Source organism: Buteo buteo, chromosome 5, assembly GCF_964188355.1.
Source record: "Buteo buteo chromosome 5, bButBut1.hap1.1, whole genome shotgun sequence".
NCBI lineage: Eukaryota > Metazoa > Chordata > Aves > Accipitriformes > Accipitridae > Buteo > Buteo buteo.
In genome coordinates, this window is record NC_134175.1 from 46,402,559 (window position 1) to 46,427,994 (window position 25,436).

At 37.2% G+C, this 25,436-nt stretch overlaps 1 protein-coding gene across 1 annotated transcript in view; it reads left to right on the plus strand.

Moving 5' to 3' along the window:
* Positions 1 to 25,436, plus strand: part of MGAT5 (alpha-1,6-mannosylglycoprotein 6-beta-N-acetylglucosaminyltransferase) — a 139,389-nt gene that overhangs the window by 41,455 nt on the left and 72,498 nt on the right. The window contains exons 2-3 of the mRNA XM_075028898.1: positions 10,714 to 11,102; positions 15,109 to 15,276. Of these exons, the coding sequence (XP_074884999.1) occupies positions 10,865 to 11,102; positions 15,109 to 15,276 (406 nt within the window). The 5' untranslated portion in view covers positions 10,714 to 10,864. The remainder of the gene's footprint in view (positions 1 to 10,713; positions 11,103 to 15,108; positions 15,277 to 25,436) is intronic.

The following is a 25,436-nucleotide window of genomic DNA, read 5'->3' on the forward strand; positions in this document are numbered from 1 at the left end:
GTGAGAAAGGCTAAAAAGAGGAACATTGTTGTGAATGATGGGGTATAAGCAATGAAGAGAGCTTATGGGGTTCTACATCCATCCTTTAGTACTACGCTGTGCAGATCATCAGCTCGGAAACCTTTGTTGCTTGCTAGGGCTTTTTCATACTATTTTCTGAATTGGGGGGGAGGTTGTGTGTCGTCCTGCCTCTTCCTGCCTAGCAGTAGTCTAGAGAGAAATTACAAAGTGATATTACTGATTCACTTTCCTTAATGCTGCCTATGCCAGCTGTTTTCTATGCTTCACTTTTTTTTTTTTTTTTTCCATTCAGCTTTGTAAGGGCTACAGCTGAAACAGAGCTATTCCTCAAGAGTTTGCCAGTAAAAGTTGTTCTCCAGCTGTCTATGGATGGTGAAAGAGGGGAGGCTGTTTTCCACCTACTCAAAATAGTTCATAAGTTGTGCCCTATGATATACTAAGTACAGCTTACATGTTTGCAAAGGAAACTTGTACAGTTCATTAGGTCATGTAGATAACTGGAAAACTGATGGCCTTCTAGCAGCACAGAGGTTATAATATAATAGGTGACAGGTTAGAATGTGGTCATGCTTGGCCTGGTACTGGCTCTCCTTTGAAAATACTATTGTGGTTGCGGCCAAGTTGTTCGATATTTGTTGTAGTTTATGGTAAAGCTTTAAAATTCATAGCAGCCTTGTGAGAATCATGTGCAGAGAAGTTTTATGTGAAGGCTCAAATTATTACTATTTGCTTATGGCTGGTTGGATCAGAACTGCATAGGTATCGAAACTTTTGGCTAATGCTGCTTCTCACAGTTGCTTAGTGGCTCCCTTCCGTTAAGGTAGCTGATCCTGTGCTTTTGGAGGAAAAGCATTACTTTCAAGCCCTACTGTTGCTTTGAAGTTGTGTCTTGTGTGACTGTAGGTTTCTAACTGGGCTTTATTGGACATGTACAGAACTACATGTATGTCCCTTTAAGCATTTTGACAGTGGGAATGCTATGTTTGCAATAAGAGGTTGTTACAGTTCAACAAAGTGAGCTGTGTAGCTTTGGTGCTGTTGCTGACCCAGTTAACACTATAGTCACCCATCACAGTTAGGATGGGATAGATTGTCTTGTTTAATGTTATGCAAAGCTGATCTCTGTGTGACAAGTTGTTGCTACTTATGAAGAGACATAAGAAACATTAACAGCTTTAATTTAAATGCAGGTGCTCTTCTAATCTTTGGTGGTATCAGCTGTTGATAAATGTTGTATTTATCAACAGTATATGTACAGGTGATGCAGGAAGTAGGCTAAAGTATTTTGCTGTCCTACTAACTTTCAAATTAGATGTGAAGCAAATTGCAATTTCATCCTTTTCAATAATAGAGAAGTATTTAAATGCAGAAACTAGAGCAGTGGAATAATCAGCAGCACTCTTGCTTCCAAACAGGTGACTGAGTTGAAATTTTAATTCCATTAAATTTCGTGCTTTGGAGATGCAGCTTGTATTTTCAGCCGTTTGTCTAGCCACATAAGCTGGAATGCGTTCAAAATGCTTGCCAAGAACAAATCCATTGGAAGAAATGTTATACTTTGACCCAGGTTCAGGATGTTCTAAAGCAACAAGAAATAAATATTTCTGAAGACTTATTTAATGTTCAGCTTAGATAGTTGGGGTTTTTTTCCCTCTCTATGATCTGATAAAAGCATACACATACTAATTTCCTATGTATTTCTTTCTGCTTTTCCTGTATTTTAACTTGACTCTTCTATCTTTCCGTTGGCATTTGTCCTTTACAGAAAGTTCAGATGTAGAATCCTGTAGTGACAATTTATTTAAACCAATCTAATGAGAATTTCTTTTTGTTTTGATTATCGACCATCTCCAGCAAATGATAAGAAATTCAAGGAAGTTAATTTTTTTACACAGGTGTACCTAAACTTTTGAAAAACTTTTTCAGTAAGGTGTAGTGACTATTTTGAGCATGAACATGTTTGGATCTTTCCTTAAATCTTGAACTTTATTTTTGGCTGGCTGTCTGGGGTCCAGCACAATTGCCAAAGACTACATTTAGTATGTTGACCATCAAGTTGACAAGGGATGATAGTTGGGCATCCACATCGATGAGAGCTTTCTTGCTGAATACAAAGAACTTTTTGACTTTCCTCTGTGAGTTGGACAGAGCTGCTGTTGAGAGTTACTTGTTTTTTCTCTTGGACAGACTGCAAGATATGATGTAACAGGCTGATTTGTAGTTAATAGCAGTGGATGAGACTGGAGCCTGGAGTATCTGCTTGATGCAAGAAATAAGCTAATAGATCCAATTTCTATATAATAAACTTATTTCTTCTTGGAGTGCTAAGTAATTTGATTGCTTTGATTATAAGCTGAAGTTAATTTTATTATTCATTAAAAATAAAGTTTTCTGAATAAAGTCGTAGTGATGTTTGTAACTCTTGGTACCATGGTTATACTGTGTCCTAAAGAGATGGGAGAGAATTACCAGAAACCAAGTTGCACGTGCGGGATTGCTATGTAAGAACCGAGGATGTTTTGCTCGTAGCTTTGGAGAACTTCCAGGTGATGTGAAAAGTATGAAACCATGCTTCTCAGCAGGTGCCATATTTATGCCTTTCAGAGGACAAATGCCAAATGTAAAATTGAGAATGACATAAGAGGATGTCATATATTAGCCTTTGACTGAGGGTAGGAGCAGAAGAGAAACAGGTATGTACTTGTATTCACATTAGAAATACGTGTGATAAAACTTACTGGCCATGAGTCTTATCTTTAAAATTCAGTAAAATTAATGAAGTAACTTAAAGGTTGGTTTTTTCAGTTACAGGGAACTCTTGAAAGCATGAAAGCATGACTCATGCATACTTTTTTCACTGATTTTAGGGATGTTGTAGATGATGACTGGGGATCTCAGTCTCTGTAAGTTACTTTCTTGCAAACTAAAAAAAAAAAAAAAGTAACTATTTCCAAATCTCTTGATCAGTATGCTGACATCCCAAAATGTTTTTCAGTGAGAAAAAGCTATTTTGGGCATCTTGTTTTAATGCAGCAATAAGACAAAGGGTATTAATATACACTGTACTTTGCCTGTAAATGGCTGTAAAAATGTAAATTTGTTTGTTTGTTCAAGGTCGGGGATAGTTCTGGTGTTCTGAAGTTCAGGGAAGTCCTATTCCTAGTCCTAAAATTCATTCTGGTTTTTGACTTCTAAACACTTTGTTAAAAGAAGATCATGTTGGTTTGTTATTATGGCCTTAAATGCATTGCCTGGAGTGTTTTTAATTGATACGCAGTATTTGAACCATAAGGATTTCAATCCATAAGGATTTTTCTTCTGTGTCTACTTTGTCTTCCATGTAAACCCTCCTCCCTTTTTTACTCTTTCCTCCCTGAAATATCAGGGTAAGCAAACAGCATGAAAGGAAGAACATTGGATGGTTTAATTTCTGTGGGACTAAACTACAGAAAATGGTGTGCTAGGTAGAAAACTGGCAACATTTCGGGGTGTTCTCTGAAACCACAGACCCACATGGAGAAGTTATGGTGGGGTTGCCACCCAAACTGTTTCTAAGTAGAGAAATGTCTTTTTGAAAGTGAAGGCAAGCTGCTTGCTCAAGATGAAAATTTACTTGTTTTTATGGCATCTTATCAAAGGCTGCTTTTCTTTCCTTCAACTTTCATCCCACCACCTCCTGCCAATTTCTACTACATACACATGCACAAAAGCAAACATGCCCCCCCAACCTAAAAAAACCCAAACCTGCAGTATTTATACTCTTACTTTCCCTCAGTCCATCTGTCCTGCTTCTACTATTGTGACCTAGTGTTGTTCTGCTTTTCTCACTTCATGGGATTGCATCCCAAATTGCCACTTCAGGCACAGTACATGGTGCCATTTCAACTGTAGATGGGTGGTGAGAGAGAAGACGTAGTGACATCTGTCAGCTAGAAGAAAAGAATGGGTTGGCAGAAGCATTGCTGAAAATAAAGTTGAGCAGCAGAAGGAAGAGCAAAACTAAGACTCCATAATTCAGCTAAGGAAATGGTTTTATGCATTTATTTTATATACTAAGGAACTTAAATTATGAAATGTACAGTTAGCAAAAATGTACGTAAACATCTGTTACAGATGAGTCTGGTATAGTTGCATGATTTTTCAGCTACCTCTTCCTGAGGTGCTGGGAATTGGAGACTGCCTGTGGGTATATAGGGAATATGTACACCTTCAACCAGTGGGAGCCCCACCTAGACCTTGGACTTACAGATGTGGGTTAATATTATTGGCGTCGCTGGCATCTTTCTGCGCCTTCCAGAACATGCTATCATGAACCTTGTCTTTTATAGGACTGATTACAAGTGAATGATTAAATTTTATTTTAAGGTTAACAAAAATGTTTTGAGGTGTCTTCAAATTTATGACTCGAACGACTGAAATAAGTTAATTGCTTACTGATTAGTTGTTGAAATCAGTGGACTCTTCCAGACTTAGCTATAAACTAACTCTGATCTGATTGTATTTTCCCTCTCTTCAGAGTAACCACTGGCTTGGTGTTTGGGGTTAATGTGTGATCTTTAGTTTCTTCTGAAACCTCGTAAACTGTTATATTGATGAATTTATCTCTTGGAAGAAAATATTAGTAGCCAATGTAAGCTCTCAGAGGGTTGCAAGGCTGTGGTTTTCCTCCTTTGTTGCTTGACCCAGTCAGGGTAGGAGGGCAGGGTACAGCCCTTCTCACCCCAAGCAGGCGTGGAGTCAGCCTTTGACTGTCCTACTGTCTGTCTCCTGCTTCACGCACTTGACATGGTCAGTGACTAAACAGCAGGTAAACTGCTTATGAACTTGCAGTGTAACAAGTGAGGGCCCTGAGTTTTGTTTAGATGTGTGGATGGTTTTATGTTAGTAGAATGTATTTCGTAAGTTTATTGGTTATTTAATTGCCCTGTCAGTACTGGAGTCAAAATGTACGTGGTACAAAGATACTTGACGTGGTATGAGCACGCATTGTGTTGAAATGCAAGTATTCTTATCAGAAATCAGGCTTCTTTTTTATTCTCTGATCTAGTTTATCCTTTCTTATCTTCTAACAACACAGCATATGACTGTTCTTTGATTTCACTTGACTGTATTAAGTAGTAAGCTGTAGCTTATCCTGTTGTTAATGCTGTATTTTGAAAGAAGGAAAGGTAGATTCAGCCTCCAAAAGGACTGAAGAAAGCCAACATCTTGCAAGAAGTTAAAGGGGGGCGGAGTGTCTTCAGCACTGATTGCACTATTTCAGAACACAGATTGGCCAACTGGGGTGGGACATCTGCTGAGATATTCCCACAGGAATAAAGAACTGTAGTACCAGGAAATCCATTAATTTGCATTCAGTTGGGGTATAGTGCACATCTGTTTAGGCAATGCAGCTGCAGTAGGAGACAGTGGTTAACATCAGCCTGAAATTCTAGTTGAAGCTTGTCTGGTTTAAACTATTAAAACCTAGCAGTCCCAGTTTGGACTCATTACTCCTACAAAGGAGGTTTTAGGGGATTGCCTATGCCTTTTAAGATGCATTACATCAGCTTCTGCATGAAGCATGACTCCTGGCATCCCTTAGCAGACAAGTGCTAGGCTATGGCAGGTGTTTTCACTCACCACTGGGTTTTCTGGCTGTAGCTCTGGTGTGTTGGCAGCCCACTGGATTGACACTTGAATTATCATTAGCTTTTAGGTTAACACACCCTTCATAAGAATAGAGGAAATTCACATCTTGATGTTTGTCCTCAGTTGGTCTGTAACAAGTTGTTCTACAGAATCAAACAGTTGCAAACTGAAGTGCAGTGTGCCCTCTTCAGAAAACAATCTGGAAAATAGATCAGTATTTGCATTAGGATCCTGATGTGTGGGCTTTTTAATAGCACCTCTTTGAGGTGGTTGTGATACAATAACAAATTGTGCGGGGTCAGGCATGGTGGCAAGATGTTGCAACTGAATACACATTGTTTGTGTATGGATATATGTAAGAAGAGAATGAGAAATTGCTGTGACTGAAAGTTTAGAAGGCTGATAAAACAGTTTTAAACCAGCTTTAAAATTTATAACAAAACTTCACTAGATTGATATTCATTAACAGTACACGTTGCTAATGGCTAGTTCTTACTCATTCCTAGTCGTTACCACTGCATATTCAAAGCGATTAGTCTGCAACAATCTCATTATAAATTAATTGTGAGCACACAGTATCACAGAGCTGGTGCCATGCATTTAGCACTGATAGCTATGGTCCTTGATGGTGAGATATTCGAGTGTGACAGTTGCTTACAGGTCTGGGGCCTCTGCTTTCAACCCATGCCCATATTTTCAAGGCCTTTGTGCTTATATCTAAGCTGTATACCATAACAAGAGGCACTTGATACCCAGCTCTAGCTCGCACAACAAGTTCTCCTAATAATTTCACAAGAATAAGAGGCCAGAATTTGGGCCTTGTGCATTTGGCGTAGGAACGCAGTTGGCATAAGGCCTGAGGCCTGTTTCTAGCAGTGGCAGTACTGTTTTTACTGAGCCATTTGGTACAAAAATGCGTATATGTTTTTTACTAGTCATGCTGTGTAAGTTTGCTTATGTTTGAGTTTGTAACAAGCTAATAATTAAATATTATTTAATCTGCTGCTACTTTTATGGGTGCAACTACTTTTATGGGTGCAACAGCATCTGCTGTGGCTACAGATAGTTAATGTTTTGTAACTGTGGAGCTAGTGGTGAGCAGTGCATTCAACTGATGACCAGTTGAATCCTGACTACTATCCTGAGGATAGTGCTGTTCCAGGTTTACCCTAAGTACCATTTCTTAAATAGGTACAGATTGGACAGAGAGCATCAAGCTTTGTGTATGCACATACTTACAAAGAGACTTCACTTAATCTCTTGTAGATTATTATTTCTCCTTTTTAAAAAGTGAAGAGTAATACATGGTTATGTGTCACCAAAATCTGTTCACATGAAGTTTAACTGTTTCTACTCTGTTTCAAGCATTTTTTTAAAAAAAAAAAAAAGTAAAGGCTTAAAATGCTGAGAAATGTGTGGTTTGCATCCCTGATGTACGGATCACTGTAGCATTGGGATATTTTCCTCATACGATTCTAAAAAGCATGAGGCATTTTTTGTTGTGATGACATAGGCATGGTAATGTTATCCTCTGTAACTAGTAAACTGACCAGGTATTGAGCAGGATTTTATTAAATATAGAAAAATGTGGTTTTAATGAAGCTGTTTGAAATACTAAAAGTCCTAAGACTATTAAAATTCTTATGCCTATGTAAATGGGTGTAAGGGTAGCCCTTTTCCAAAGAAATATGCTAATCATTTTTATTAAGGGTAGTGGCAGTTCTGTTTTTAATTATGATCTGTTCATCACAAAGGGTGTAACTGATCTGTTTAAAAAACAAAACAAAACATCAGTCTGTTGGTTCATTTGTGGTGAAATTTTGGTTGGAGTTGAATTTAAGGAAGAACACAACAAAGCTGTTCTTTGTTAAAGGTTTTCTTGCCTTGTGTATCTTTTCACTTTCACCCTGTTTTTCACACTTGGCGTTTAGTTTTGGTACATTAGCTACTCTCAGTAAATCAGGAGAAATTATCTTCCTAACGGTTTCACAACTTCACAACTATGACATATCCAGTTTCCAGAGGGGTGCTGGAATTATTTCAAGAGTTGTCTTAGGGTGAGACCACCTCTTTCCAAAGCTTTAAAAAAAAGAAAAAGCCTGTCATTCTTCAGAGGCACATACAAATATGTGTTTCCATATCCTCTTTAGATATGCCTTCCATTGTGCATTTTGGAGACTAGACTAGGAAAAGGCCTTAATGGTTAACAGGATCAGCTGCTTTGAGAACATTTATAAGGTAAGGGGGAGAATGAGGGGAATATTCTACCACCTTAAGTTTGGGAGTGCAGAGGGATAGCTAGTCAGCAGGCACTAGCAAAGTCCATGAGTGATTACAGTAGATGAATGTGTGTTTATTGCTTCAACTGTTGCTCATTTCAGTTATTAATTTCTTGTCAAGATAGAAATACCATGGAGTCTTTTCTGTGCTCCTCCTGTCTTTATGCATTCCACATAACCCCTTGATATCTTCTGGTCACTGTCCACTCAGATACCAAATAATGAGACATTATAGGTATGTGGTAATCATTAACCATGGAATAGTTGTGTTGCGGTCCTTGACATCTGTCAAATCTAGAATTCAACATATACTGAAGTTGGTGCAGATGTGCATCCAGCCATAGAAGTGGTGGGAAGGACAGAGATTCTTCTCCTGTGTGCTTTACAAACCTCCATGGCCAGCAGCAGTGCTCTAAAGTTAATTAAGTACATGTTGTTGGGTGTTCATCAAGTTGCTATCCACTGGAATTGCTTAAATGGCAGTAAAAATAGGGCTGGTTTGTAGTGTTTGGACTTTTTGGGTTGGGTTTTGGTTTTTTTGGTTTTTTTTTGCTTTTAGCACTTGAAATAGTGGAGGGCTGTTCTTCCATCTGTCAATGAATTTTAATCCTTTCTTATGGGAGAACTTTAATATTTCATGTCTACCTTACAGTTTTTGAGTGGATTTAGGGCTTTTTTTCTGTTGATGAACAGAATAGAAAAGTTGACAGCTGTATTTAAGTAGATCATTCTTATAGGTTAGACATACACAGTTTTTTGTAATCATCATTGTTTCTGTTCTAGAACTTTAAAAAGACAACTGTGAAATACTTGCATTTTTTTATTGCTGTTTTTAATGTTAATTATGTTCTGCAGGTTTTTTTCCTAAACAGTCATAAAAAAATCTTTACACTTGTCTGTTAAAACATGGTGGTGATAGGTTTACTTTCTTGTTCAATGTTTTCCACTTCACAAGCAACTGATAATTGGGGAAGAAATACAGACTGTTATAACAACAGACTTTATTGCTGTAGAGGACGCTGTCAATTCTTACTTGAAATTAAGTCACTGAGGGAGTTAATCTTGAATATTTCGGATTTCTTTTTAAAGTTGTGATGTTGTTTTAAAGTATGGAATTTTCTGTATGTTATCACACCAGATATTGCAAGAGAACAGTTAAACATTCAGTTTTTAATGAAATAATACTACTTTACTTTTTAGTCAGCCCAAGAGTGTCCCAAGGCTGTTGTTAAATAAACTCAAAGAAGTGAAACTTCCCTCTGCCATTTCTTGGAAAAGTAACAAGTGTATGGAGAGCAGCATTAAACAGAGTCCTTAATTTTCTCTGCTGAGACCATTCATTTTCTTTATTGAGATATTTTAAGTGTGGTAGAAGTCAACTTGAGGGCTTTATAATCTTTTTCACAGTACTTGCAATTCAATTTTCTACACCATTCCTCCTCAAGCAAAAAATGGCTACAAATTGTTCTTTGTAAATACATGGTACAGTTGCTTCCTTGTCTGCTTTTAGTTTACTATGTAATGCACATTCGCTTCTACAATCGATAATGATCAATAATGCTAAATGCACACACAAGTCATGTTGGAAGATAAGTGGTCCAAAGGTATTTCTGTCCCTCTGTAGAACTGCTGGTTCAACTAAAAGCAGAAGATCTAAAGGGAATTTTAACAAACAGGGAGCACTGCTAGCAGGCATCTGTGTAATTATCCTATTAAAACAGAGTAACATCTGCATTATCTGTGCAAGTGCAGAATGGAAGGGAACATTACGTTCTCTAATCCTGTCTGGGAGCATTATGAAGTTAAAAGGATAACATTTTACCAAATCTGTGTTTTAACATGATAGGTTACACTTAATTACCTTTTAATTACCTTTCTTCTCTCTGGGTTTTATGCTAAGGACCCTCCCTCTAGCCCTCATCACAGAGCTTTTCCTGCCTTTGGATTGTTTATACCAGGTTTTATCTTTGATTTTACCATGAAAAGACGGTCCTACTGTGTCTTGAAGGCCGTTATTACAATTCTTTTTCCCTAGTGTGTGAAAAGCTCCAAGAATATTAATTTTATATACAGAAGACATGTTGTAGCATTCAGAAGTATGTGTTTTGAATTTAGTTGCAAAGAGCAAACTCATTGGACTATGTTTTATGAATAACGAGTAACTATGCATGGCAGAGGCCACACAGGAGCAAGAGGAGATTATTCCAGCCTTCTGACTGCTTGCAGTGTAAGCCAGGAGAGTGTATTGGCTTAAATAATGTAGATTTCTTTTTTCCTCTTTACCCCTGAGGGAGTCTGATTTCCTGATCACCTATCTAGCCATATGCCGTAGCTCTTGCCAGGAACTCCGAGCAGTGTCACTGCCAGCTAAAATTACTTGTTTTCTGAGAACTGAATTATGTTGAGAATTGTCTTAAATTGCTGCACTGGCAACATCACAAAGTTTTGTGTACACACACACACACACACAAATAAAATGTAAAAGCAGCCTTACCTTGAAATTTAGCTTAGAAACTGCTTCAAGCATTGAATTTGATCCAGATACTGAGAGGTGTTCTACACCTGCTCAGGCGCATCACTTCGTCTTTGTTCTCTTTCCAGTGCTTTTCTCAGCTTCTTTGTGCTCTGGCTAGTACAGTGCAATGTTGATACATACAAATTTACAAAGAAAGCATATTATCTACTCCTATTCAGTACCAGTTAGAGTGAAGACCTAGTATAGCTAGTAAAAACTTCTAATATGTTGTGGTAACTATGCTTCTTTTCTTTCCTCTTGCAACAGGATGGAGCTGAAATACGGATATACGTTGACTAAGGAGTTGGAATAAGACTGAGTCCTGCTCTGTGATATTTATATACCTGGACCATGAACTTGCTGTTTGGCTTCATACTTTAGGAACCTTTGTAGTAACTCAGTGAAGCTGTTGGGAATCATGGCATTCTCTCCATGGAAGCTGTCCTCTCAGAAACTTGGCTTTTTTCTGGTGACTTTTGGTTTCATTTGGGGAATGATGCTTCTGCATTTTACTATTCAGCAGCAAACACAACATGAAAGCAGTTCAGTCCTGCGTGAGCAAATTTTGGATCTCAGCAAAAGATACATCAAAGCATTAGCTGAAGAAAATAAAAATGTGGTTGATGGGCCTTATGTTGGAACAGTGACAGCATACGGTGAGTGTGTGCTCTAGATTACATGATAATGTGATTAAGTTTTTTTCTAAGTTGTACAAACATTTTATTTCATAGTGCTGCTCAACTGACAATACTTTGCACTGTGTATTTTCTGCACAAATGGAGAAAACAGTCTTTACTTGTAAGTATGAAATAGGACAAATTTTACATTTCCGGTCACTTGGAGAAGAAGTTGTCTGCTAATTTTTACTACATAAGTCTAGTAGCTATATCTAGTGTGCCTCAGGTTATTTGTTAGAACGTCATTTAAAAAAAAAAACTTTTCTGCTCTTTTTGAGAAACTTGGGAGGCTTTTCAGTTTGTGTGTCAATGATCTATGAAATTCCTTGTGGAAGAACAACTTGCCTTATTGATGAAGTGGAGACCTGCTATGTTTATTTCTTCTTCTTTCCCATTTCACTTCTTTGTTCAGTCAATTTATGTAACATTTCAGTTTATTTATCTGGCATAAGCTTAAATTAAGCTTAAATATATCATATTTGCCTCAGAGTAGAGAACTCTTTCTCTGAGCTTCAGTGCTTTCTTTAGCAGTAAGTTTTAATGCTTACTCACTTCCAGTTTGTACAACATGAGAGGTAAGTTTGTGTGCATGCATGAGACACAGCATGCAGAAAAGAATGTAGCATATTACCAGAAAATATTAGGAAAATAAAAATATAATCCAATTTCAGGTTAGGTATGGCCCCTTTTCAATCTGGTAAGTTCACATCATCCACCTTACTTGTTTAGCATTTTTTTAAAGTCACTCTTTCCTACTTACCTATGGACTTTCAGGCTATCTGGAAAGTTAATGGCTAATTAATCATCGAAATATGTTTCCTTTTATAGTTGCCTGAATATTCAGCTCTGAAGAAATTGGATAGATGGGTTTTGTAGGTTTAGACAAAGAGTAAAGACTAGGATGCAACAGATAATAGCTGTACCTTTTTCTCTAGTTTTCTCTTAATACTCTTTACTTTCTGGTGCATGTAATAAAAATATCCTGCTGGGAGGTTCTCTCCAGGTCTTGTTTCTGTTACCACCTTTTTCCTCTAAAAAAAGCATTTTTGAGTTTGTGTGAAAGTGCTTGCCTGTAAGCCTGAGTTTATCGTCGCAAACATAGGTAACAATTATATTGCTTTGTTGCTTAAATAACAAGCCGTCCTTATTCTGTAACTTCTACTGATTTGTGACTGCATGTTGAACTAAACTGGTATTGTAATCTTACAAAGCAACACAAGCTAAATGGAGTGGTACTAGATCAATATTTAGATTGAAGACCTCCCATCAAGTAGAGATCCCTAGAGAACTGTGTGTGTAGGCTTAAAACAAAACCCTATCTGCTATATAGCCTTCATCAGTGTGCCATTATCTTGTAAGGGTGCTTGATGGTAGGTGAATTGAAGAAGAGGAAAAACCAGCAAAAAACCCCAAACAATATGTCTTCAGAAATTGAAGAGTAATTGCATTAATATGTTCCCTAGCTAGGTCTGGGGGTACAGGATATCCTTAAGCTAAGTTCCCCCTGCAGCTTGTTGCCTGTGGTGTTCATTTCCTGTTCCAAATCTCGCTGAGGAATAAGTTGACTTGCTGCCAAACAGTGGTCAGGTTCCTTAGGAGAAGTTAAACTGCATTTGAAAATGGGTGAAATAGTTTTGTAACGCTTCTGTGAAGGTAAAGCTAAGTTTTGTGTAGAAATTTCAAGTTCCACGGCTAAGAAGAATTTTAAGTTTAAAGACAAATTTGGACAGGTGTTTTCAGTTAAAGAGTTTGGACAGATGCAAAATAATGATAATGTATTTATTTAAAATGTTAGAGGGAAAGGTGCTATGGTGAGTGAATAACACTATATTAAATAATACTTTATGAAACTGGGTAAGACAATTACTTAATAAGTAAGTTAGCTTGTCCTGTTTGGCATACCAAATGATTTGTTGATAGGAAATGATCAGGTTAGCTGTTCAGGAATAAACACATTAATGACTAATGTTAATGATAATCAGCAGAAGTTGGTTCACTATTCTATGAAAATTAACACCCTTGCTATTTAGCCTTTTTATTTCTTTTAATCTTATCCTCTGATTGCTATTAGTAAACACAGTCATAATTTCCATGTTCAAGAATTAAGTTTTATGTTTGCTTGATTTGGCTGCTTTTACCCACCCAAAAGGTTTGCAGTCATTCCTTAATTGTAGTTGCACATCTTGTTCACTTTCTCACTTTTTTTTCTACCATATATTCACCTGTCACTAGGTGGATCAGACACTTTCCTTTTAAAAGTTGTAGTCCAAATATACATAGTGAGTATTAAATTTTTATAGTAGTAGTTGTTTTACAGAAGTTATTACGAATCTGTACTTCTGCCCTCCCCTTCTCAAATCAGCCTCCAGTTGCTTTTTTGTTCTGGTAACCAGTCTCTCATATCAGTGTTTTGGTATCAGTACTAAAAAATTACAATGTTTAGCCATTTTTCTCTTTATCATCTGTGTATGCCTTTATGTATGCTATGTCTCTTCCTCATTGTTTCCTGAAATTTTTTTTACTACTTTTTTTTTTTCCCTGGATTTTTTTCTCCTTCTGTACCATGGTTTTGTTCATGTTAAATCCCCGCTCCACTCTTTGCTTTTCTTCTGCACACTATACCATTAAGTGACTTCTGGACCCCTTTTAAAATAGTCCAGCTTATTAGTGCTTAAGATTCCATCTTCTGATCTTTAAAGGACAAATGAAAACACACAGTTATAAAGAAAAAGATCTACTTTGTGGCTCCATGGAATAAATATAACTCTCTTTTTATTTGGAAAAAAAACCCCGTAAATTTTCTAAAAGTAATAGCCTTTTCTTATTTACTCTCTCATTTGCACAAGAATTGGGCTAGCCATGGAAAAAAAAATAAAGGGAGCACAAAATAAGTGTGGCAAAAATACAACTGATGTAGGGGCAGAGGAGTCCCCTCAGATGTATGGAGAAATTTTCTATTACAGATCAAAAAGTTATTTGAATCTAAAGTTGAATCTAAAAGCAGAAAATGTACGATACATATGCATGTGTAATTATTTTATATAATTAAATGGGAAAATAATGTAAATTTGTCATACCAAATTCTTTAATCCTGAGACAAGCGTAAATGAACAAAGAACAATGCTTTCTTTCATCTTCTTTGGCTTGTTGCCATTATAATCATACAGTTCAGTCTGATAGTGGTCTATTTTTCCCCTCTTGCTCACAGTTCTTTTAGCTTGCCCAACTCTGTTACTTCAAGAAATCTGAACAAAAGAAAAGGGAAACAAAAAATATCAGAAAACTCTTTCTGGGTTATCACTTGATACGCAAACTCCTGTTATTGTTTGTTGCTTTCCATGGGAAGAAAGTGCTGCGTCAGACCAAATAGATATGTAGAGGCAGTCCCCAACAGGCTGAAGAAAAGAAACAGGTGGTGTATGGTGTTTTGTGTATAGGACAGAAGGTTCAACTTAACTGGGTTTTTTTGCCAGTGCAGAACCTGATTGTGATGGAGGAGATGCAGAAGAAGGTTTTTGTACTGGCTCAAAGCTGTCCCTTTTGGGAAGGGGATTTTTGTTTCCAGGTGACTGAGCATCTAACAGACTGTTCCTCTGATAGTGCTTGAATAGGGATTTACGCTTAGATTCATTATTATTTAAGCAGCTTCTTATTACTTGAGCTATTACAAAGCATGCATTTTTTTTGTTCCTGTGTGTGCACTCCTAAAGGCGCACACTTCACCTTGCATACAGGGTGTGTATATGAGTTGCAGCGTGCTTTATAAAATACACAGGAAGACAAGTTCCACGTCGAGGGAAACTTGTATCTGAGGCTGAACAGAATAGGGAACATTAGTGTATAGAAGTGCTAATGACAAAGATTTGCACTGAGAAAGTGTCTATATATATATATTCCAGTCACATTCTTGTATCTATTTTTTTTATTGTGTCTGACAGTGTGCATTGCATTATTAAGCAATTTAACTTTTCATTTTCATTTGTAGATTTGAAGAAGACACTTGCTGTCTTGTTGGATAATATCTTGCAGCGCATTGGGAAGCTAGAGTCCAAGGTGGAAAATCTTGTACTTAATGGAACAGGAGCAAACTCTACCAACAATACCACCACCCCTGCTCCCAGCTTAGGAGCAGTTGAAAAGCTTAATGTAGCAGGTGGGTATGGCAATTGTTTAAAATATTTATGGGCTGTTAAATCTGTATTTTTTTCTCTTGGCCATAACGTGATTTTTCAGTGTTAGATATTTGGAATGTCTTAGAAAACAAAATTCAAAGTCTAGCCTGTATCAATGGCAATCTTAAGCCCAGTGGTCCTTTACAAGCCCAAAGGAAGACTTTCTTCTATGGTAACTTGAACATATTGAAGAAAATCAAATTCTCTGCCAAAGGGGTATAGTCTCCCTTGTTCATAGTAGATGTTTCATACTTTAAATTGTTGCACTTTAGAATGATGAAACTGGGCAGACATTTTCTCTCTAAGCTTAATTACTTGGGTTGGTATGAATCTACTCTGCATTTCTCCCATATGCACTTTCTTCGTTATTAACTGAAAGAAACATTTATTATGTTTGTTACTGGTTATGATTTAAAAATGTCCTTCCCTACTCTGCTTAATAGCTCTTATGATTTGACACACAGAGGTGACCTACCTGGTACCTTCAACTTAAATACATGTTCTAAAATGTCATTTGAAGTCATTAATTTTGTCTTCAGCAAATGAACTGTTCACTACCCTTTCAACTTCTCAAAGCGTTTGAGTCATCCTGTGGTGGTGGAATGCCTTGTTGACCTCTTCACCTGCACATCTCGATTCCCTTAGTGTTCCCAGCTGTGAATGTGGTTGGTACACTGAACAAATCTTGTTGTTTATACTGCCTCGTGTATTGCCCTGCATTTTGCTCTGCCACCCAAGTCTAAATGGATACTGGCTGTCCTGACCCATAGGAAGGTGTGACTTTGCCCTGCTAATGATATTTGCAGTCCCCAAAAGGGAGTAGAGCAGAAGAGTTAGGGCAACTTGGTAAATAGGTTGATAGATGTGCTCCTAAGTCTTGCCTGTGCTTGGGTTTCCTGTAAAAATAAATACTTCTGTTTAGAGGGTGTTACCCTCTTAAATTTGTCAAAGCAGAGAAGCAGATGCTGCCTTTGGTAGGGTAATACTACTGAAAGGAAGTCTGGGAGAGCAGAAGTACAAGTGATTACCTGATTACAGTATACCAACAGAGTTGCTGTGTCAGCTGCTCTGTTGTAACTGCATTTGTCTGTACCAGGATGTTAAAGGCATGTTGTCTCTTGGTGAGATAGACCTTTGTGTCTCTCTTGCCACATAGTAAAAATATGCTTATAGGTATTTACAACAGCCCTTTGCATGTGTGGTTTACTACTGCTTGCCCTGTGGTACCTTTTTTTTTTCCTGTGTCTCTCATCTTGGTTAGCCTGAAGGCAGATTAGAAACAAGTAATAGCACCTGGAAACTACTAATAGTGAGCCATGTTGCTACCATGTGGCATACAATGCAGGATTTTCGTTGGAAGATCTTGCACTTCGATGGAAAGTGAGCTAGTACAGTATTGTTGTAGTTTCTGGGCTATATATAAAATGAAAAACATCCCTGTGCATTTTCTTTTTGTTGATGGACAAGAGAGAGATTTGATGCTGTTATTTCAATAGATTTACAGATAATTGGAAGAAGCATACATATATTGTTGCTTATACATTTATAGGCAAAGGGTCATTGTTTTTCTCTGACTAGGAAACATCTCTCATCAGTTCTTAGGGTGAATTGAATTTTGTTTGTTGTTCTTGGAGTTTGCTAGATTCACAATTTTAGTACTCGGGAGCAATGTTTAAAGAGCTTCATAGGAGTTTTCAGTTCACAGTGTTTACATAGCTTTTTGCTGCCTGAGGCTTGCTCTGTGGCAAAGAACACTATTCGTCTTATTAGAGCTTCAGTTTTTTACCTTTGACTCTTGGTACACTAAGTTTAGAATATCTGAAGCAACTATATTAAACAGCAACAACAGAAAAACCTTTAGGAAACAGTTTCTTAAGGTTTGATTAATGTATTTTTCTGCTGCCCATTTGGATCATGTTACTGTTTGGGTATCTCCAGGCTGGATGGTACCAATGGGTAGAATAGAGCTTGAAGATAATCCTTGTGTTAAAGTGCCTACTATTCACCCATTTGAAGCAAGCAGGTGGAAATTCATCTGATCAGAGGCAGCCAAATGGAAATGAAGAACTTGTTTCTACTTCTGTCTTCATAGCAGTTTCCTGATAGTAGCAAACTCTGGAAGCCATGTGATTCCAGTAAAATCATAATGTAAGTATCTTCTCTGTTAGGAAGGAATTGTTCAGAAGATGAGCTAGGTGAGTAAACATTGTGATTACAATACCAGCTACAGCGTTGGTTTTATCTGTAGTATTTCAACAGTGTCCTTTCCTGTTGTGCTAGAGCAATTGAGATAATCTGAAAATTGTTGTAGAGCAGGCATTTTGTTACCCAACAGATTGTCATTTTACTGGAGCCGAAATGTGTATGTATACAAATACACATGATACTTCCATTGTTTTCTTTATAATAGTTTATTCAGCTGTTATGCTATGAAGTGATCACAGAAAGCAAACATGTTAGGATTACCGTTTCTCTTTTTATCAGCTGTAATATTTTAATGCTGACTTTAGACAAATTCATGTTAGCTATTGTTAGTAATTTCACTCTTTCTGTCTGGACAACGGTAGTATTTATGGAGCATACCAACAACATCATGTTTAATATTTTTAGTCATTTTTTTTAAAGACTTCTTGAGTTTATTTTTTTGCAAATCTTTTTTGCTGCGGAGTCACTGCTTAAAACTCTGAAATAAATTAAGCATTTTATAGCCTCATTCATCAGTGCAACAGTGCAGTGTCATTAGCAGACTTTCCTAGAAGAGTCCTACTTCCAGTGGAGCTACTTTATGCATTTATTATTTTTGGATTGAGCTGTTACAGTACACTGAGACCCAATTCTATAATCTGTATGACCATGTCCCTTTACCTATGGAAAGCCTTTCTGAAATAAATGAAGCTTCATGCAGGCTTAAGATGCACCTTAGCATCTATTGACACTGCTTGTAAACCTTGGTAGTAAATAGTGCAGTCACTAATCATCCTGAAATCTGCATTTTGTCTTCACTGACCTTGTGTAGAGTTTACTGTGTGTTACATACTACCTGAGTAGATACAAGTGATAAAATAAGACATAATGGAATGACAGGAAGGTGATTATACTGTAAATATTTGTTCTCATTGCTGATTATGACTGGGCACAAACTCAAGAGCAAAACATAATATTTTTCTTACAGTTTCAAACAGACTAGTGTGGCAGGCTAGACTTGTTAACTTGTCAGTCTGAATGTGGTATGAGCTTTTCTTCATTGTGTAGTTTAAGTATTAGTAATGCTTTCATGGAAAAAAATTAGTACTTTTATCTGCAAACTAGGAAGAACAGAGATGAGGATTAGTCAATATTTCTCCTCCCAAAGCCTCTCTGCAATTAGAATTTTCTTCTATTAGGTGTGTTGCTGTATTCAGAAAGCAGTCCTAAGAACAGTATCCCTATGGTACAGGTAGAGGATTGTGATAATGCAAGAATCCTGGTTTAGTTCCAGGGTCAAGTTACTGAAATCAGTCCAGGTTATGGTTTTATCTGACTTTAATAAACTACTGGTATGTGACCATGACTTAGATTTATGTACTGCAAAATTCTTTTCTGCGAGATTAAGGACACTGGCAATTGGACCAGATATGGGTTTTTTTAGAAACATTCCACTCCTGTCCACCTTTTCTGTATAGACAACTAGAATAATAGGATAAAAAGAGAATATTTGTAGTATTAGAATGTATGGATGTTTTCTTCAGTTCATATATACCTTGTTTTTAGCTTAGCTCAGACAGGAGTTTGAATGTGACTATGTAAGTAATCCAGGTAACAATGAAGAGAATGTATGTTGAGAAATGGTTGTCAGTTGCAAAGTGGTTGAAAAATCAATTTGTTTAAAGTGCTGACATTTCTCTATTAACCGAGTTCAGATGGTATTTAATTTTTCCCCAGTATACATCTTGATGGCAAGATGTCTATCTGTCCAGGAACGTTCTTTCTTATTATTAATAAACTTGCAAGTTTACTTCTTCTAATGCACTACATTTGAGCTAAAACCACCTGCAATTACCACAGTGTGTTGATATTGCAACATGGAATCTATTATCCTTCTTTCTAATGAAGAAAAAAAAATTGTGTGCTTTTTGATATTTTTAATATTCATTTGGGGATGTAGATACCCAGAGTTTGAGAGTGGTCACTGCAGCTTCCTGGGCAAATAAATTTGAGTAGTTCATGTTCTCCTAAGGAACAGATCTGCTCTGTGCTAGTGTGCAGCAGTTGTCTGTAACTCGATGACAGTGTTAATAAAGGAATACAGAGCCTTTGCAGCCTTACGGGTGTAAAAGCAGATGAAAAATTTCTTCTGAACTGTATGGACAAGAAAAGACCTAATAATGATGAGTTTTGTAGCTCCTTTTAAAACAACTGTAACTACTGTTTATAGTCAAGATGTCATTTGAAGGGCTACCAAATGTCTTCTAAAACTTTTACTAGCAACTTCTGTAGGTTTTCCTGGTGAATAAATGATAGCACTAGTAGCAGAAAGATGAAGTAGGACAGTTTCTTGAGGAAAAGAAAAAACATTAGGGAAGTCCCTGGCTGTCAAAGATTTTTGTTAAAAAACAGTGTTCAACAAAACAGAATGTAGTCTTGACTGTGGAAAGTGTTAGGCAATGTGAACCACAAAGTCTGGGGAGGTCCAGATAAGCGTTGGACTGGGAGGTGTTTTAACCTGGAGTATTATGCTAAAGTAATCCATTATAAATTACTTCATGAAGGAACAAGCAATACCTTCTCCGAAAGAGCCTGTCAGCAAAGGAAAAAGGAGGCACTGGCATGGGAAATAATTAAACTGTTTAGCAGTTTGGAAAAAATACCTATCTTTGGTTTAGGGTTATTAGCACAGCCGGAAGTTGAATAATCTCTGGCCAAGCAGTAGCCATCATGGCTATTTATGCCTTGTAACAGCCTAATAGAAATGTTTGTGGCTTCCTAAAACCAGTTTTGATCAATTTTTAGCCTGTGCTTTGACCACTGTAGCCTGAACAGGCAATTTATGTGATAGGTATTACTTGGTATAGAGCCCATGACTTTTTCTTTCAGTAGAGTAGCCTCTCCATTACCATACTGAAACCTGAGATACGCTGGTATTTGGAGATTACCTAGCATAAGTTAAACATATTCTTTGACCGACATTTGTAATTGTACTTTGGGCAGACATGCAAACATGTCTTAAGAATGTGACTCAGTGTTTAAAATTTAGGGGCTGTTTGGAAATAAAGTTATTCATCACTTTACAAAGGTCTCTTCATCAGTTATGCTCTTTATTTGGCGAGACATGGAGAAAAGTGGCCTATTCTATTCTATTGTTCCACCTCTGGTTGTGAAACCTGGTGTAGGTAGAACTGAGGCGGCAGTGGTGAAATCTGCAATGGAAAATACCACTCTGTCTTGGTGTGTAGGGTTTTTGGCAGATAAAAGGATCTGAAGAAAATCCATCTGGATTATGCTCATTCATAATAAGAATGTGATAATGGTAGGAGGAAATGTTGAGGATTTAGCAAGGACTGTAACTCAGCTGTTTCTGAAGTAGATGAACTCAAACTTTTATTTGATTCATTTCTGAGTTCCCATTTGGAGACCAGAAATCTCTCTTCCTTTTCAGACTCTCAGACAACTAGCATTGTTATTTTATATGTAGACTGTACTGTGTATTCATATCCTTAGTGTGTTTAGGTTTAATGTTTTTAGTCTGGTACTACACCTGGTTTCTTCCTCTGAAGTTAGTTTTGCAGAATCTTTCATTGAGGGAGACCCAAGAGCAAAACAGCTCCTTTTCTCTTTTGGGTTGTGTGAAAGGATAATAGAGCATGAGCTCTTCTTATCACAAATATCTTTAATCCTAATTCCAAAGGAGCCAAGGATGAGACCTCTGCTAGAAGGTGAGGTTGCATAGATTATGTTAAAAAGTACCTTGGGTAGCTTGAGTTGGAGGTTAGGTGTTACTTCTTGTTTTTTACTTCCTCTTTAGATCCATGTGTAAAATCATAAGTGTACTCTCCTTTTTCTTCTTCCCTCCTCAAAAACATTGAACAATCTGGTTGTTTTGATAGTGACAATTTTCAACTGCTTTTTCAGAACCTCTATTTCATTTATGAAAGACTGAACTGTTAATAAAGATGCTTATAGAGCTTCAGCTGATTGGTTTCAGAAGCAATAAAGTCCTCTTTCCTTCTCTTTCTCTCCCCGTCTTTATTTATCCAAGTGGTATCTGAAAAGCTTTTAAGATATTTGGTAGCCATCCTTTCTGCATTTGTGGGAAGTAATGTATACCCATACACACAAGAAAGTATTAATCTAAACCTTGGGTGCCTAGCAGATAGGAGTTTTCATCAGCCTTTACAACAGGAAGCTTTCAGCCACTGCTGCAAATAACACCCTAGGTAAATTTACAGTTGTTTTGGAGATGATTAAACGGAAATGGGGAAATATGAAACCATAGCACTTTGAGTCAGAGCTTGTCTACATGGCTGCTTCTGTTGTAGCTGAATCCTTGGTTCCATGTGACAGGCACAAGATCAGTTTGGTTTAGGCAACTTGGGTTTTAATAGTTGTGCTTTTCGAAGTTAACTATGAAAGAAATCCTTGATTTTTGTGGGACAGTATTTCACTAAGCATATTTCATCGGATAGGGCAATCTGCTTGCACAAACATGATCAAAGAATCAGTCCTCTGTTTTTTTTCATGTGATTTTTTTGGCAAGCAGGGGTGTGGGGTTTGTGTGTTGTGGGTTGGGTTTGGTTTTTTGGGCTTTGTTTTGGGGTGCTTGTTTTTTGTTGGGGTTTTTGTTGGTTTTTTTTTCCTAAATAGTGAACTCTTGCTGTTTTCTTCTGGCAGCTATGGGAAAACTTGATTTGAACAAACTAGAAGAAACTGTTTCAATTGCTTAGGCTTTAAAACATTCCTAGATAATAGTGGTATTAATTCCAAATATGCATGTTGCAAAACAATTTTTTAAAAAATAAAAATGTTGATTTAAAGCAAGGGCCAAGGTGCTCTGAGGCCATTGTCATCACTTTACTGTGCTTGTTCAGTGAAAAGCTAAATTTTTGAAGAGTGCAACCATCTGACTCCTCAGATAGTATAATTGCACTGAAAACTGTGCCAGACTGGTTGTTTACAAAATGTTCTTTTGCCTTGAAAAGTGTAACATCAGAAGATTTTAACTGTGTGTCTTTGATCCTATAAAAATGAGCAAGTAAAGGTTCACGTCAAATCCTCCTCCACACCCTACTTGTACATAAGTGGTACTTGGAGAACTCTTTCTAAGACTAAGAACAGTTACGTATCAGGTTGCTGTATGTAGCACTGCTCAGTGAGGGAGAGTATATTTGGTGTATCTGTTCAAAGTTTCCGTAGCTTTTCTGCCTTACGCATTAACTTGTTCTGCTGTATTTGGCTGTTGAGTTCTCTTTTAACAACTTTAGTGTTAACATCTTTAAAGTCACTCATTAGGATGCAGACTTCAGTATTTACTTGTCATTTAAGACATGATGGCTTGGATGCCTGTCAGATATCTGGCATCCTTCTTGAATATGTAGCAAGGCAGGCTGACAAGTCAGCTTTGGCAATGCTGCAAGCAGGCTTTTTTTTTAACGTTACTATGGTGAGAAGGACCTTTGTCGTGGTATTTCCATGTCCTTCTTCCTAAAGACTTGGGGCTGACACACTGAAGCCTTTTAGGTGAGGAGGAAGACTCAAGTAACTTTATGATCAGTTGATTTCTTTCCATGGTTCTCTTTCCGATGAACTTTGTTACACATATAACAGCCTCGTTAGTTGTAGCAGTCTGCAACCATAGTTCACCCCATAGTTCTGTACTTGCAGAGCCAAACTAGATTAAAAAAAGCTAAGATACTGCATATTATTTTGAATTTCCAAAGCTGTCCTTCTGTCTTAAGAGGACTACAGTAGGCTTTTCTTCAGTTAACATAGTACATACAATGTTCTGTATGGTCATGCCTTAAAAAATAAACTAGTTCTCCTTACAGAACATCAGTGTGTACCGGATGCAATAGGATGTGGGCTGCTGCACCAGTTCTAATAGCCAAGATTGCAGCTTTCTCAGGGTGATGCTTTGCTTTGACTCGTATTTATTCTGCCTTATTCATTGTATTCTTTTTCCACACTGTATATAATATCAAGCAGTTTTTCCCATTTTGCTGTCCATTTGCCTCCCACAAATGCAGTAGTGTGAAGCTAGGGAGAATTGTGTGTTTTCAAGCCTCGCTGTTGCAGTGCAGTGTAATGACTGTGCAGAAGACCACATGTGAATATTTTCCACTGCAGTGCTAAGCTGTATTAGTAATGCTGAAGGGGCTGTTAGTGGTCCCCTGGGCTGCATTTTGATTAACCACTTGACTACTACTTGAATTCTCCTAACACTGCATTGATTTCGGTAGCACTAATGGAACATAGCAGCACAGCTGGTGTGAGGATGGACTAGCAGCAGCAAAGTTAATTTTCTTTAAATCATACCAATGCTTTGCTACTGAAGTTTCTAAAATGTTAGTAGAAAGCATTTTGCACTCTGCATTTAAAATCTTGAAACCTTTAGCTTGTTTCATTGAATATGTTGATAGTGCTTTCAGCTCACACTGCAAATTCTCTCTTTAAAGAAATCTCACCAGCTGGAGATGAAAAATGTGAATTAAATTGAGAATGTGTTAATTAGTGGGAGAAGGGAAAGGAGACCTTACACAAACTAAACCAGCCTTAACTACAGTGTTGTGTCTAACCATAGATACCAGACTTCAGAACTGAAATAGAAACAAGAGAAGGGTTCCATGAATTAAAGTAAGAATAGTACTTTTATTTAATTATCAAAACCAGAAGGGGAACAAATAGAGATAAAATTGGTGAATAGACTTGATTGGATATGATTTCTCTGTCCTTTTAATACTAAGGAGCTTCCTGATTTTATGACATCTGCTGTTGGGAAACACTTTGGGTTGAGCTATTATCTGTGCTACATGTCATCAAAAGATATTCTAATATGCTTTTTTGCACTAGTATAAAAATGTGGGGTTTAGCCTCAAGGTTCCAAAGCATATAAACTTTTGTGTCATGTTAAATTCTTAAGATATTTCCATTCTCTGAAGAGTGAAGAGTTGGTCCTTAGCTGTTGGTTTCACAGTTTGTAATTTCAGCAGTATTGTGGCTTTTTCATTTGCTTTAACCAGTATTGCTATTTTAAAACTTTTATGACAAATAGAATACATATCAAACAACAATCACTGCTGAGTAACCAATTATAACTGTTACTCAGCTTACTGTCTTAGTGGATTATTTCTAGACTTCCTAACCATCTCATGGAGAAAAATTGAAGCAGAGTGTGCTGTTACAGAGCACATTATTTGAAGGATGTGCAATATAGGAAAGGGACAAAATACGTATGTAGCGCTCACTATCGCTTATTTTGTGTTTAGTTGAAGAGTAACTAGGAAGCAAACAAAAAATCAATTCCCTATCACAGATTGTGCTTTTAACCACATAATTCTCTCTTGGGTGTTGTAGACCTTCACTAAAACAAACAAAACCTGTGGTGGACATGGAGTTTAATTGCAAGAGGTGATGAAGACCTGTACCTGTGAACTGGTGTTTAAAGAGAGTGGTGCCAAAGGCATGGGACTTCAGCCCCTATAGTTGCTCATATAGAGCAACAGGGGAGAAGTATCTTTTCCAGTGCAAGGTTAGGTGGCTTAGCTTAAATCTTCCAAGTCATTCATGCTAACGTGCTAGACTTTGCACTGAAATAACTGATGATTGTTCACAAGTTCAGTTTCACCTGCTGTGCACTAACGATCTCTGATGCAGAGCTGTATATTTTTAAACAGCCACAGACATTTGCAAAGTGAACATATGGCTCCTTTCTAAACATGGGGATGGAGTTAGTTATATATTGAATATCCCAGGACTTCACAAACAGAGCATTGTATTTAAAGAGTTCTTTTAAATCTAGAGTTGCTTGGTGTTTTATCAATATTTTCCATTTTTTCCAGGATAATCTGTACAACTCTGTGCTCTTAGGTTTCTAGTTTGCTTACAGTCATATTTTGAATTTGTCAATGCATTGACTTTTAATGTAACATCATATGAGATAAATGTTTAA